General features: G+C 36.3%; 2 protein-coding genes across 2 annotated transcripts in view; one reads left to right on the top strand and one right to left on the bottom strand.

The window, feature by feature from the left end:
* MED12L (mediator complex subunit 12L) overlaps positions 1 to 15,791 on the bottom strand; it is a 190,729-nt gene that overhangs the window by 107,136 nt on the left and 67,802 nt on the right. The window lies entirely within an intron of this gene.
* Positions 5,987 to 13,784, top strand: P2RY14 (purinergic receptor P2Y14). Its single transcript, XM_015889549.3, has 2 exons — positions 5,987 to 6,294; positions 12,658 to 13,784. Exons 1-2 carry the CDS (start codon positions 6,132 to 6,134, stop codon positions 13,686 to 13,688), a joined length of 1,194 nt encoding a protein of 397 aa, XP_015745035.1. The 5' UTR covers positions 5,987 to 6,131; the 3' UTR covers positions 13,689 to 13,784.

The following is a 15,791-nucleotide window of genomic DNA, read 5'->3' on the forward strand; positions in this document are numbered from 1 at the left end:
ACAGAAGTTTAAAAAGTAGGGTTACCAACAGCAATTATACTGTACAGCCAAAAGGTGGCAATATATTACTGTTAATAAAATATAAACTGACATTTCTAACCAGTTCATGCTAACATTCATTCAACTGATATATCCTTCTGTGGATTTTAAATCCACCCCAAAAATATCTCTAATTAGTTAAACATAATCCAATTGCAACACTTTGATCTTAGAAAAGAGTTATCTTAAAACATGCATCAAGCCTTTTTAAAATTCATACAAAGTTAATTATGCATTATTTAACAATATGTGCAATCTGCCTACTTCAAAAGGTTTTCTCGGCAGTTAGCAGCAAAACATAAAGCAGATTAAAGCCATGAAGCAGAAATAACGTATAGACTATAGAACAAAATACTCACCAATTCTTATGATGGCCATCCACCATCAACTACAGCCAAAGAGACACAGAAACAGGACTGCGTTACTTTTACTGGTTTATGAAAGGCAGTCAGAGTTGGGGCAGTGGAAGCATCCAGGTGAAGGACACTTCAAGGCGTGGGTGCTCCCTCAGAGAAAGCCTGTTATCTAGTCCTTGTCCCGGAGAGCTCTTGAGGAATGGAGACTCCCAAAAGACTCTCTAGGTTGGACCACACAGGTAGATTCAATTCTGGCAAGACACTGCTGGACACACCTTATTGGACTTTAAAGGTAATGATCAGCACTTTGAACTGGGGCTGAAAGCCTATTACTAACCAGCACAGCGACTTATTGAAGTTATACTGTACTGAGACAAAGATTGTCTCGCCAGTAAACTAGCCAAGAGTTACACATTCACAACTGTACATCTCTCCTTTATCAGAAAATGAGCATGCACCTTCCCTCCACATTAACAGGCAACTGGAAAAATTAAGGAAGTCCACCCCTTACAAACTTGAGAGATAAATGGGATGCTAAAGTAAACATATTCAGTTGGCAAGATTCTGTAACCTAAACTCCTGTTTTCCTTCAAATAAATTTGGTTAATAAGACTCTGTGATCATCTAGCTTTCCTGGTGGCAGATGGCTGTGAGGGGTTTGGCACAGAGCACTTCACTCAGGGTTGTACCATGTATATGTATTATGATATCAAAACATTATCTTCAATTTCTTTCCTGTAAGTTTCTTGGGAAAGACAGTGACATACTGGGTTGGTATTTTCAGGTTGAAGTTTACACACAGTTACTTGACAGTACAGGTAGTCCTTGCTTAACAACCACAATAGGAACCAGAAAATTGGTCATTAAGCAGGATGGTCATTAAGTGAGTAACCACATGACCAGACCCAATTTTACTATCATTTTTACAATGGACATTAAGCGAATCACATGGTCATTAAGCAAATCCAGCTTCCCCAATGGACATTTTTTACCAGAATTCACTTAACAACCACGTGATTTGCTTAATGACTGTGATGATTCGCTTAACAACTGTGGTGATTCGCTTAATGACCATCATAAAAAGGTTGCAAATTGCGATCATATGACCACAAGGGGTGGTGCAATGGTTTGCAACTGTCTTAAGTGTGAGTACACATCATAAAGCATTTTTTACAAGGTTGTAACTTTGAACCATTGTTAAACAAATGGTTGTTAAGTGAGGACTACCTGTAAGTCCCATTCAACTCAGACTTTCTTCTTAATAAAAATGCTCAAGAACAGTCTACAACTGAAGTAAATACAGGGTGTGGGAAAGGTAAGGAAGAAAGAAAAAGGGCAGGGATTATGCTAAGGTTCCAAAGGGCAATATCATTGTTTAAGGAAATTTAAATACCTACAGAAAGAACAATTCTAGCAGCTGTGTTATGATTCTGTCTGGCATCATAGAAGAGTGGTCTCGCTCTTTGTTTATATAGTCTGTGCGGGCTGATTTGATACTTAGCTCTCCCTAGCAATTAACATAAATGTTTACTCATTTCATAGTCTTTCAGTCCCATCAAAAAGACAATGCCTCTGATCTGAAATATATTTCAACTGTTTTGCGTGACCAGTTATTATGGTAGGAAACACTCATGATATTCTCCACAACTTTATTACCAAAAAACATAGAGCAGTTCAATTTTAATTTTACTCAATTGTCCTAAAGGAGCCCTATCAGTCTAGTCCTCAGTGCTGCATTCTGTGGTAGTGAAAGGATTTCTTCTCCTTTGGACTCAAAAGAAAATCACCCATTCCTATCTTGAGCCAGGAATTTTTATCTGTGGTGAATACACACACTTATCACCAATTACCAACATTCCCCCTTCACTTGGTGGAAGGACAGTCCACCCCTATTCATATTCGAACCTTGCTGTTTTTTCTGTTCCATTCTGGAGTATTCCAGTATTCTTTTAAATAAACATTCGGCAGAAAAGGGTAAACATATAGCTGAAGGAAGAATTGTATGAAGAAACTAACTGGGTAAGTGGTATCTCTTTCAGGCCCTATGTCTAGTCATATGTAATTTTTTAGAAGTTTCTGGGGAATTCAAATACTTTTCACAAGAGCTTGAGATGCTCCCTGCAGGAGCAAGCCAAAGGCCTATGTAAACCAGCATTAGATTCTTTGACCAATTTGATGCTTATGAGAAGTAAATGCAAAGGTCATGAACAAAATATACCTTCCTCATCAGCTATTATGGGTGCTGGAAATAATATACAGCCTTACTCTGCATTTCTTTAAGATACTCACATTGACAGCCATCATTGTATCTTATAGTAGTAAAATTCAGAGTTTACTATGACCAAGAAAAGTAGTCTTTCCTTTTACCTGTTACGAATCTCTCAGCTCTGAACTTACTTGAATGACCCGGGTCCTAGTTTTCCGAGAAAGCTTGGGAAACCTCTTCTTATTCACTCTTGCTATACCAATTAATTTTATGGACCACTATCATCACTCCTTACCACTGATGTTTTAAATGTTATTGTTCTTCAAGCTTGATTTATTCCCTCAGTTATTTTAGTGGTTCATTTAGTTGCACTTTTTCCAATTATACAATATCCATTTTGACGTACAGCAAGCATAACTGTACAGAGTATTGCAGGTATGGCCACACCATTGACTTATATAAAAATACTACAATAATAACAGTTAAAAAAAACCAATAGTTTTCCTAATGATGCTATGACATGGACTTTATTGTATTTTTTTCACAGCTGCTATTCATTGTGTCATTATATTCTATTTTGCACACACAGAGGACAAAGTGTGCTTATTATATCTAAAGATACTTGAATACCACAGAAACTATTAAGAATATACCACAAATTCAAATGATTTTTATTTATCATTAGTGCTTCTATCAATTTGCTTTTTTCAATGCCTTTTTTAGTTATAGGCACAATACAGATTAATGATATCGCACCAACATGCCTACTACTTTACAGATGTGGGCCAAAAGCACAGATATATTATAAGTGCTACCAAAACTAGTAACTCTAATTCTTCCTCCAACTATCCTACCAAATCATAAAACAGAATATATGAAGGAAAAGTGGGTGAGAGCAAGGGGAAGACCAAAGAAGTCGTAGTTGGAATGAATTAATGAGATCTTCAAAAGGAAAGAGGTGACAAGTTTAAAGAACAAAATGCAATGTATGAATCACTGTGTGGACATTATAAAAGCTTGAAGTACATAAGTATAAAAGTACTGAAAGGTATAAAGAGATAAACAGTGTGGGTATAAACTCTGCCCTTCAATTCTTCCCCAAATTTTAGAAAATTTGCCATAATCAATAACATTCAATGTGTAATTTGAAATTAAATTAAAAGTACCATCTTCATTCACTTCCAAAATAATAGAAGGGATGGAGCAAATCTTAATTCTAAGTAAGGGGACAGCATTCTACAATCCCGAGCAGCAACTGAGTAAGTGCACCTCCAGGCCTCCTTACTTCATGAAAGTGGGGTATGACCAAAAGCTTCTCCCAGGAAAACCATACCAGATGAACTGATTCAGGAAGGAAAAGGCAGTCCTGCAGGTCGTTATGTGCCAAGCCATCTATGCCTTTATAGAACAAAACCAGAAGAGCAGATTTCCAATGGGGCACCAACACTGCTATTGTCCAACCAGGTGTTAGTAATATATAGCCAGGTCTGCTCACTCATTCACTACCAAATCATGGATGAGCAAGATTAGTTTTATTACAGATGGACCTGGCATTTATCCTCAAGATTTGAGGTATTTATGGACTTTTCTGAATGTCTGCATTTTTCTAAATAACATTTGTCCTTCTGCCAATCAGAGATTTCCCAGATCTAACAATATTTCCCTCTTCTGTGTGAATTTAGCAATATAGTCAAGAGCACACAGAGCCTGGTGTTATATAAGCCCTACTACTTCTGCTTTCTTTTAAAAAGTTCATATGACTAGGAAAGAGACTTCATAAAACCAGTACGATATCTAACAACTTTCCTTTTGTGAACTGAAGATATCATGGCATGTGACTTTTCCCATTCTTGCAAGAAAGTGATTCTACATGACTTGATGATTCATTCAAGTGGCATGCTTCACACCAGCAGTGGACTTTCAAAATTGAAATTATATATATAATCCAAATTTCTTTCTGAACTATTGCCAAGTAAATATTTCTGGCCACCAAAGAATTCTATAAACAGTTACATATATTGTGTTTTGTTTAGAATTCATATTGTAGCAATTTCATTGTGTTCAATAATACTAATATTAGGTCAGAGGTAAATAGCTATTCCTTATACAATTGGCTTTAAATCAGAAGAAAGAGCACAAAAAACCCTCTTTCATATAATTATACCCAGAATTGCAACTTCTCAGAACCATGAACTCTTCCTGTTCTGAACAAGAAAGCTCTCAACAGGTGGCAATTTTCCATTAGATCTGATTAATTTTTTACAGCAGTTCCTACTAGGATTTTCAGTATTTCTACTCATCATGATTTCATTTATTTTCATTTTAAAAAGTATTCATTTCTGGCTCCATATAAAAAGAAAATAAATTAAAAAAAATTATTTCTGGCTTAAGAAAATAAGGAAACAAAAAAAAACTAACAGCGTTTCTCTGCAGCTATTACAGTTTTTCAACTAATAAGGGTATTATCTTTTTGTCTCCCACTCCCTGAAAACAGTAGTGATGAGATTATATGAAATATACCCTATACTACTAAATAACCCCCAAATATTGCATTGTGATCAACTGAAGCCACAAAATAGCAACCCCAAATAAAATTGAGTGGGGGAAAAAAGGGATTCAGAATCCCTCTACTCATTTTGCCAAGACAGCACTCCACACAGAAAACATACGTAAGTAGCCACCTTTACTGACTGGACAGAGAAAATTCAGCATTCAGTGAAAGGGATTATGAAAAATTGAACCTAACTTTCAAAACAAGGAGGATGACTGGTTAGTGGCCTGTGCACCAATGGCCATTTTTTAACTGAAACAACCAGGTTTATTGCAATATTATTCCCTCCGTACAGGAAGACAGAAGTCTTTTCCTATAGCAGCAATGCCTGTCATGGATGCTTAAAAGGTCCATACTACATACATCTCCCCGATAACAGCATAGCACCAGTGCTGCTTCCACAAAAGAAATGCAATCCTAGAAAAGGTTTTCATGGCTTTTGTACAAGGCACATATCACTTTGGAAGATTCCATGAAATCTCACCCCTTTTAAAAAACAAAGCAAAAATATGGTCAAATATTTTGTCAAGTATCCTTCTGCTTAATGTGGGAATAGAGCATTATACTACCAAAGATATGAACTCCAGTATTTTTGTAATATTTTTAAAGTATCACAAAATTACTGAAGTTCATATCTTTCATAGTATATTAATAATATTCATTCATTTTGACATCAGCGTCAAAATCAGACTGAGCAACTTCAAATGTGTGGAGCAGAAGCATTCACATCTGTCTACCCAGAAGATCAAGAGATAGAATAAATAAATGCGTAGGAAGTTTAGACAGCTTCCTGAAGCCAAATTCTTGTAATTTGTTGTTCAGTTTATAAGAACATAGGCATGGAAGAAGGGGGAAATTAGGAGGAATTTTGAAAGAGTTGCTGCAAGTTTCTAGGGAACTTTTATGGTTTCAGCTTCATATATTTCCTCTTTTCTTTTTTTTTGAAAGATTTTACAACTCACAATTTAATCAGCCCCTCATGACCAGCTGCAGTATTTCACAGCTGGTAGCAGCAAACTCTACAACTCTGGGATTTTTAAACCAGTCATTGTGGGAACTGTTGGATACTTTATTTCGGCATGGATTTGAAAGCATATCATCACTTCTGAATCATCTGAAAAACTACCAAACTCTGTGTACTGGTAAGAAGTTACTATACATATTATTTGTTTGAGGTTTTTTAAATACCTATTGTCGTCAAAATGCTTAATCCCAAATCTTGCCATATGATTCCAGAACAGCTGACTAGAAAAAGATACTTGAAACACGACAAATGTGTAGATGTATGTTGATTATTTAATCATATTACTGGTACTGTATATTTTATTTTAACAAACAGTATTTCGACTATATTCAGATCCAAGACCATAATAAAGGTTGTTATTGTTTAATCTCAAGCAATTTAAAAGTAGCAATGAGAAGCAAAGACACATGTTAAGTTACAGATAAAAATAAAGAAAAGATTTAGCTGTTCATTATTAGCTATACATTGCATTAAATATAGCTTCCCCGAACAAATTACTAAAACCAGTTAATTTATATCCCATCTTTGTACCCCTGATACTTTAAAAAAACTTTGAAAAGTTAAATCTGGTTGCCCTTGTATTAAACGTTGCTTCCAACTCAAATATATTCAGCATAATTAGCTGTCTACTTATAGTATTGAGACGGGATGAGCATTTAACTTAAAAAAAAAAAAGATTTTGGGAAAACATAAAAATGGAAAACAGGAGTTGTATGTGCATCTGTGGAAAGCCAGAAAGGCAAAAAGCAGCACAATTAGAAGAAGCAGCCAAGCAAAGACACTTTGAAAACACTAATCACTGGACTTGAGGATAAGGGTTCTATACACTTACAACTGTCTACTAAGCAAGTTCGGCGTGGAGGTCAGTGTTACTGAACAGATGAATATTCAGTACTAATGTAGCACTGTCAAGCAAAGAATATAGTTCGTGCTGGTTATTATTTTATACAAAAATATTGCCCACACATTGTTTAAATAATAAAAATAACATAGGAGCAAAATGTTTAAATAAACAATTCATTGTTAGATCCCCTTCTCTTTCTGTAAACTTCATACTTGGCAGAATCATCATGGGTTTCTGACATCAGAGCAGTCCAGTGATCCCAAAGCTCTGCAGGGCAGAAATGAGGAAGGAGAGGCTTTTACCATGAACTGGATGCACAGTAGAATATTTTAGAGGCAAGTTTGAACTGGAGACCAGGACACATTACATTGGCTTACTGACAGCACTAGAGGCAAAGGCAGGTCTAAACAAGGGAGGGGCTTACAGACCCTCTTTACAGACTTACGCAACTCAGAATATACACGTGATGGGATATGGCAGCCAGGTATTTCATTGCATATAACACATATTGTGACTAGCGAGGTCAGTGAGGCCGTTAGGGTATAATTGTGAAGTAATAGGGCAGGACTACAAAGACAATGGGCTGTTGGAAGCAAAAAACAACAAAAAAGAGGCAGTACTTCAAGAACATAGTTTCTTTCTAGGAAGTGACTCTTTTTTGTTTTCCCTGCTCACTTTCTAGCTTATGAGCATTCCTTGGCCTTCTAAATGGCTGAGCTAACAAGTTTAGTTTTCCTGGAAATATGTTTTTGTAATGGGGGATGTGGCCCAATTTAACACCATATACTGAACCAGTGCTTTCTTTTCCCTGGGAAGATGTATTTGGGTTAGGGGCTTTTAACTGGGCCCCTAATTCTACTTTGGATGCTAAAGTTGGTCTAAATGCTACTCTGGTTTGCAAGCACAGAAATGGAATGGGTCTACATTTTCTCCCAGGCCACACTATGCTAAGCTCCCACCCAAATTAATATTGGTATTGAGTTCCTAACGTTGAAACCAACCAGTCTTGAAATATCCCAAGAAGTTCTATGGCATTAGTGTCTCCCACCTCAGGATTAAGACCTTTTCTCTGACCTTAATTTGAGTGAAGGAAATGGATCTACAATATATACGTAATCCCATGCAGTGTTTATTTCTGTAATCTCTTTAGCCTTCTGATCTCCAAAGCCAAGTTCCATTGTATAAATATCACATTTTTCTTCTAACTGTTCCTTCATTTTTATGCCACCTCATTAAGTTTCCAGCTGAAAATGACAATCACAGAAACTTCCCATGTATGCAGAAACATTCTTCATGAATCCATTTATGAACAGATCTGTGTTTTTGGTAGTCCTGTGTAATAGTTGCCATCATGTAACTTGTCAGTTAATGTGATTTAGCTAAAGGAAGGAGATTTTTTAAAAAATGAAACCCAGTGAAGCTATCAACACTGTTCACTATATTTCTTGATATCTTTCTATTCTTGTATAACATCTTTGCTTCTACCACTTTCATATGCTTCATACATTGGCTTTTGTTCTTTAAACTTCTCATTTTTTTCCTAACACATCAACTCCACCCAGCTACTGCTTTCTTGGTCTTGTTCTTCCTCTCATCTTCTCAATCCATTTTATATACCAACTTTGCAGTTCAGTCCTCATTCATCTACTACATACTTCTTGTAGTAGATGAAAAGACAGCCATTTTCACTTATTTTAAGAAACATTCATCCCTCAAAAAAAATTGCATATTACTCACTACCTTTCCATCAGCATTTCCACATCTTAAAATTCCCCATCCGTTTTCCAGTTTCTAATAAACATTTTACCAAGGTACACAAGTTCATCTACTTACTCTAATTTTTCAGCATTTATGTTTAACTTGGATTCAGTCACTGCATTTCTGAACAACTACCTTGTTCTGATACATACTTTTTCAGATCCATATTGCTCATTACATCATATTCAAATGTAAATCTATTTTACATTTGATATCATTGTCCCAGGGAAGAGAAGTCTTGTCTTGTTCTTCTAGGATACTGACCTTCAGGTGGCAGATTCTTTAAGGGGAAAGCTAATTCTGCAGCTCCCCACCCCACCCACCCCCAGTAACCAATACAAAGTATGCAGTCTGTCCCCTTTCGCTTTGTCAGGACACAAGTTTTATGTAAAGCATTTAGTTGCTTGGGTTTTTAATTTATCTTTGTGAACAATGAAGTGATGGGGTTGTTCTCCTGCAAGACCTTCAGAAGCTCAGGGTAGTGATTTTTGCTGTTTCTTCTCAGCCTAAGTCTGTTGAAGGAACTATTGCTAAGATATATAGATATATAGATATATTGATATATAGATATATAGATATAGATGTGCACACACACACATATTATACATTATATTAGAAACATCATCATTTTAATAGGGCTTGCTTTGGATGGGATTCCAGGATTTTAAGGGGAGAGATGTCTTAAACATCTCAAAACTTCAGGCACCCTTTTTTTTTCTTAACCCTAAACTATTTTAAAAGGGCCAAACCTTAATTCAGTTAGCTAAAATGTGAGCCAAATACTTCCCTTACATTCAAAATATTTTTCCATAAAAAGTATTACAATTACTTTTGCATCTGTCTCGCAAGCCTACCTTCTAACACATACAGCCAATGAATCTAATGTACCAAACTATTCTAGGCCAGTAAGTGCTTAGGACTTCTTTCTAGACTATTTATCTTTAGTCATTATTTAAATTTATTATAGCTGCCCAACTCCAATGGACTTTTGGAAACTATAGGTTTCCAAAATAAAGAAAGGTTATATTCTTAGTTCTTGCAAAGCACCTCACTGAGGCTTCAAAGGTATTATTGGTATTGATCAAAACCAAATAGCTTGAAAATATGAGTTTAGCTTGAATCTTGACCTAGTATGAATCTATCTATTATTCAATCTAGGTAGACTATTCAACACAATGGAATTCTGTATTTCTAATAAAACTTAAAGCATATGTATTGGCCCAAATGCTTAAAAACCCAGTGGATACCTGAGGATAGCTGAGTTTAGTCATCTCACAAAGCGGAGCTAATGTGCAACAAATACAACTCATTCACAGTTCTGCTGCATAACTACCAAGCTGAAGCTTGCACTGGGTAGGAATCTTCATAGAGAATCTTCAGATATGAAACCAAGTAAGACTTTACTGGCAATCAACACAATATTAAATGGGTATGAAATGCTGACATGAACTGCTTCTTTGCCATAGTTCTCTAAAACCACATTTCCAGCAGTCTTTGTCCTGTAGAACCTTATTCAAAACAACCCCAGTGTATCTTCATCAATAACACTTTTATATTAAGAAAGTTTGCCTATGGTTTTCTTATGCTCAGTGTGTCAAAAGAAGGAGAAATGTTAAAATGACAAAAACTGACTTCATAGACTTATAGCTTAAAAAGGAGACAGGAAGGAAAAGCTGCATTTATGGGAACCGAAACTAGGTTTGGAACATTTATCATGATAGAAACTCCAGTAGTTTCTGAACTATGGTGCTCTGAACAAAAATTCTAACCCAATTATGCTTCCTCCAACTAACACAGGGTCACACAGTGCTTAGGAAAAGATGAGAACACACTGATGGATGTGATAGATTTTATTCTCTATGTGCCTGGCAATGGGTGATACGCATACCTACGCATATGATTTTCTTTATTTTTAAATATATCTCACATTATCATCTTATATTCTAAAAAGTACTTCCCAGTGACGAAGTTTCTGTATGTGCAGAAATAAATGTCCATATTCAGGGGAACTTTGGCTACGTCAGAAAAAATAGTAAACATCAATATCTATTTGCAAAAATAATAATCATATATAGGTCTACATCAGAAGCACAAAATCTGTGATGAGTTATTCTAGTTCATAGATTGTGTTCATTTATGTCTGTATCTATAATGGTCTGTGGGAATGACCTTGACAGAGAGAAGGAAGAGCTGCAGACCAGACAACTGTCATGCAAAAGGTATATCAGCCCACAGAAGGAAAAGGGGTGTAGGAAGTGGCTCAGAAGCAACCCTCTATAATTCTCTGGAAAATAAAGGCAGGGAGGAAGGAAGTGCATTCAGACTTTCAAGAATCTGTTAATGTAATCTTACAATGAAGGTAGTGTTAGTACTCATGGTCTTGGTTCCCTGTCTGGATTACTTCAAAGAGCTGACATCAGTCTTGCAAGTCTGAAAGCACTTATCCCCTCCTTTACTTTTACTTTCCCAAAAACTAGGGAAGGTCCTTTCTGTGGGCTTTTCCTTCCATGGGTTGAGATATCTTTTGCATCACACTTGTCTGGTCTACAACTCTTCCTCCTCTCTCCCAAGGTCATTCCCGCAGACCATTACAGTATTTGCACATACAGCTATATACAGTACATATATATCAAATGAAAAAAAGAGAACCAAATAGGAGCTTAGTAAACACACGTGACAATAAAGAATAAAATTATGACAACCAAAGTGACAGCACATAGCACTGCTTTTTATTCACTGATCTGTTCCTTGTTCTCAAACTCTCCAGTAAATAGGGTATGACAATACCTAAACAAGATGATAAATACATAATAGGGTATTTCTAGTTTTTCAGCATTTCCAAATCATCTGGGATCATCAATATTCAAATATAAATAATTTCACATGTGTGAGATTTCAGACATTTACTGAAAAGTTCTTTTACAAATAGGTGAAGTTGAGAAATGTTTTAAAAAATGAGAGCACACCTTCTAAAGCTGCCTTGTAAGAGGTGAGCTTCTGAACCATGGAGGAACCAGGAATGAATACTTCCTATTATTTATGTATTTGTTAAAATATTTATATGTTACTGAGCCTATAGAAAAATAGACAACCTTGGCAGAACTTGAGAAAGCTCAGCAGAGTTACTACTGGTTAATACTGGACTGGGAAACAACTAGGAAATAAGAGGATTGGAAAGTTGAAAAAAATAACCCCTAAGAATACAATGGCAAATGACTTCCTTATTTTCATTAAGAAAATTACAAGGACATGTCCTCAGGAGCTGGCTTCAACTCATGGGAGTCTTATCTTTTATCTGGAAGCTAGAGAGTTATCTTGTATGGCTTCTGTTCTAGAAAGCCTACTCTGGATCCTACACTGGTACCATCATCTATTAGATCAATGGTACACAATTTTTCCAGACCAAGAGCTGTGGACTTTCAGCATCATGCCAAGGCTCAGACTTTAAAAAGAAGGTGGGGCCAGGGCGATGTAGAGAATATGACCAAAACAAACATGAATTATACTTGTATCTAGTTAAATGTAATTAACATGATTGCTTAAACATTAATTATTTTCTTCTATCACGTTCAAAATTACAACTTTCTGATAGTACCCAGGACTTCAAGGGGCTGCTCAGGTAGTGCATCTCAGCATTAGATGAAGCTGTCATCACATTAACTTAGGAACAGAAAAGCATTAAAAATCACATAAGTTGCTTTTGTGACAACCATTTGCTACAAATGTCTTTGATTATGTTCTAAATTATATTTCAAAATAGTAGTATTTTCTGTTGCCTTTTTACTTGTGCCTGCATATGACACTCTGATATCTTAGAAGAGAGAAAAATACATGGAAGTTGTTTTCTTAAACTGAACTTGAACTTTTCTTTATTTACAGGAACGGACAATGAACTAAACATGCTCAGTTCAAGCAACACTTCAGAAAATAACTGTATTTACAATAAAATCATTACACAACAAGTTCTTCCATTGACCTACGGCTTCATCTTTATAGGAGGAATACTGTTAAATGGAGCGGCAGCTTGGGTCTTTCTTCATATTCCCAGCAAGACAAGCTTTATTGTTTATCTCAAGAACATTGTCATAGCAGACCTTATTATGAGCTTAACTTACCCTTTTAAAATTTTTTCTGACTCCAAAATTGGACCTTGGCAGCTCAATGTTGTTGTCTGCCGTTTTTCTGCTGTCATTTTTTACCTAAATATGTATATCAGCATAATGTTATTTGGACTCATAGGCTTTGACAGATGCTTCAAAGTAGTGAAGCCCCAATCCATAACTTCAACTTATGGTGTCCAGTGTAGCAAAATTATCTGTGTTGTCATATGGATGCTACAAATTCTTATCTCTTTTCCTAATGTTATTTTAACAAACCAAACTCCTACAAAAAACAATTCAAATAACTGTATGGACCTGAAAAGCCCTCTTGGATTCTTGTGGCACACAGCTTCAAGCTATACATGCCTAGGAATTTTCTGGATTGTGTTTTTTCTCTTAATAGTCTTCTACAGTTCCATTGCAAAGAAAATATACATTTCACACCAAAAATTTAAGAAAAACTCCACGCTGGCAAAGAAAAAGACCAATCGAAACATTTTCACCATCATGCTTGTATTTATCCTTTGTTTTGTTCCATACCACATTGTCAGATTCCCATATACATTAAGTCAAACCACACCAGGTTACAACTGTAAGTTAAAAGAAGTACTGTTTTACATAAAAGAACTTGCTTTGCTACTGTCTGCTGCAAATGTTTGCCTTGATCCTATTATTTATGTATTCCTTTGTCAACCATTTAAGGAAAAACTGTACCAAAAATTGCATCTGAAAGTTAAAACATCTGAAGAGTTTGAAAATTCTAGATCAAGGAAGTCAAATGCTATTTGTGAAACAGTTATTGTTTTATAGATTCTAACAGTAAGCTTTTTCAATATTATGGAGACATGGACCTGTGGTTTAATTAAAGAAACAGTTTAAGACAGCTGAAATAAAGAATATTTGCACATTGGAGAAACGCTGCAAATTCCTTATTCAGGATAGGACAACATGTTGGGCTCTACTCAATCATTGCTGTAATACCTATCCAGCAATCTTATACTATGAGCTGATTATTTTGTTTGGTTTCTGTTTTTTTCTTAAGATATTTGTATATTAAGATCATATCAAAACTACATAGATGTGGACAATATATGACTGAAAGTGTAGCAAAATAAACACACATTCCACCAAATACCAGGTAAAAAGCCCAACAACCTAGTTTTAGAAATACTACTGAAAATACTGAAGAAATCAGCTGTGTTTTTCTGAGTTTCTCCAGGATTTCCAGTCTGTTTCATGATAATTTCTTCTGTAAAAGGAGTCTCTTACACATTATCACTCCCACAAATTCAACTCAACTACCATCAGACATCCTAGGCAGCCCCCTAGGTACATGGGAAGGGGGAAAACAACGGATTTCATATGTACAATAAGGACAGAGTCCTAGAGATTTTCTTCCTTTTACAGATACAGCTTGATACTGGTATTTATTTCAGTCTCATTTGTAGGAGAGAGCTGTATGGAATGGGGCCAATTGGATGTAAAATGTTCGCTGCCTTTTTGGGGATATGATTCTTCCTTAGAAAATCAGGGTGTAGTTCAATTCTGATTCAACACAGCAAATGTGTGTTTAGTCTCCTGCCAGTTCATCAGACTGAGAATTATGTAATGACCAGCACACAGGCCATTTTGGACTGCAGATAGAACATTCAGCAAAAAGCTGAACTACCAAATAGGGGAAAGACATTCTGTTGAGCAGGATGCCAGAAGGTGAAGAAAGGACATGACCTGTACACACACACACACACACACAGAGTTCTTCTCTAAATTACAGTGTTGTTTATTGTTACCATGCTTTTCAAGTTAAAAAATTGTGCTGGCCTTAGCTTAGCAAAGTTTGTGTTTATATATATGCATACATTTCTACGCAAAAGTTTTTACAGTTTCTTAACTGTTTCTTTTTCTCCCTCCTTCACACAGGTATTTGTATCTGTGCTTTGATATGTGATAACACTGTTAGACAGCTACCTCAGTACTTTCCAAGCTTGCTTTTAACCTAGAAAGGAGGAGGGAAAGAGGAAAATAACTCTTTTTGAGCCTTTTGGCATTCCAGCACCTTAGTCAAAGTTCCTTCACTGACTCCAGGTCTGTCCTTTCCAAAGGCTGTAGTCTGAGTTCTTTTTCTCGAGCCAGTTCCCTCTTATCTTGATTTCAAATCATGCTTGCTTCTGTTAGGTCCCTAGTTGCAGATTCCTCCTTCCTCCAAAGATCCCCTCTCCAACTTTTCAGCACCTCCAGGCCACACAGCACCAACAACCTTGTTCACAGCCCAGTTTTGGATATATTTCCTCTGGAATGTAGACATTCCTACTCATGAGAATTAGGCAAGAATTTTCTCAGTGACTATATGACTCTTTGCATGGGGCTGGCCAACAGACAAAAACCCTAACTTTGAGACCACTTAATGCCCTTTGGGCAACTTACCAAGTCATATCGTATAATGATGCTGTTCCTGGTTTTCAACAATATGGTCTGGGAAACTGTATTTCTTAGTGTTTGTTTGGAATTGTGGCAGGGGCATCTGCTGGGGGGGGTGTCAAAAAAAGTCAAGAAGTTGAATGCAATCTCATGATCAGAGCCCAGCTCCTTTGTATATTTGTCAACACTGCATGCGTGTACAAAGGAGTCAGGCTTCGATCACATGATTTGCACATGTCATCTTGACTTTTGTGACCCATTCACCGCACTGGCAGACGTCCCTGAATTGTAGATCAAGACCTGAATCTGATGGACAATAGATTAAGATCAGGCAAGTTGAGGTTTAGCACTATCTGACAGTTTATTAGAGATGTGTGACCATCAAGCACATTTTCCTTTTGTTGGATTTTTGTCAGTTGCAACTGGTATCTCTAATGAGGTAGACACCAATTTAGGATTTTTTCCCCTCTGCTTTGGAGACTTCAAAGCTTTTCT

The sequence above is a fragment of the Python bivittatus genome, unplaced genomic scaffold (genome assembly GCF_059951505.1).
Source record: "Python bivittatus isolate LINGU-HERP-01145 unplaced genomic scaffold, Pbiv_v1 ctg000980_np1212, whole genome shotgun sequence".
NCBI lineage: Eukaryota > Metazoa > Chordata > Lepidosauria > Squamata > Pythonidae > Python > Python bivittatus.

Excerpts from the sequence above, each read along its gene's own strand:
- P2RY14 (XM_015889549.3), top strand. The coding sequence starts at position 6,132 with ATGACCAGCTGCAGTATTTCACAGCTGGTAGCAGCAAACTCTACAACT. Across the intron at positions 6,295-12,657 it reads CTACCAAACTCTGTGTACTG|GAACGGACAATGAACTAAAC; the intron begins GTAAGAAGTTAC and ends CTTTATTTACAG.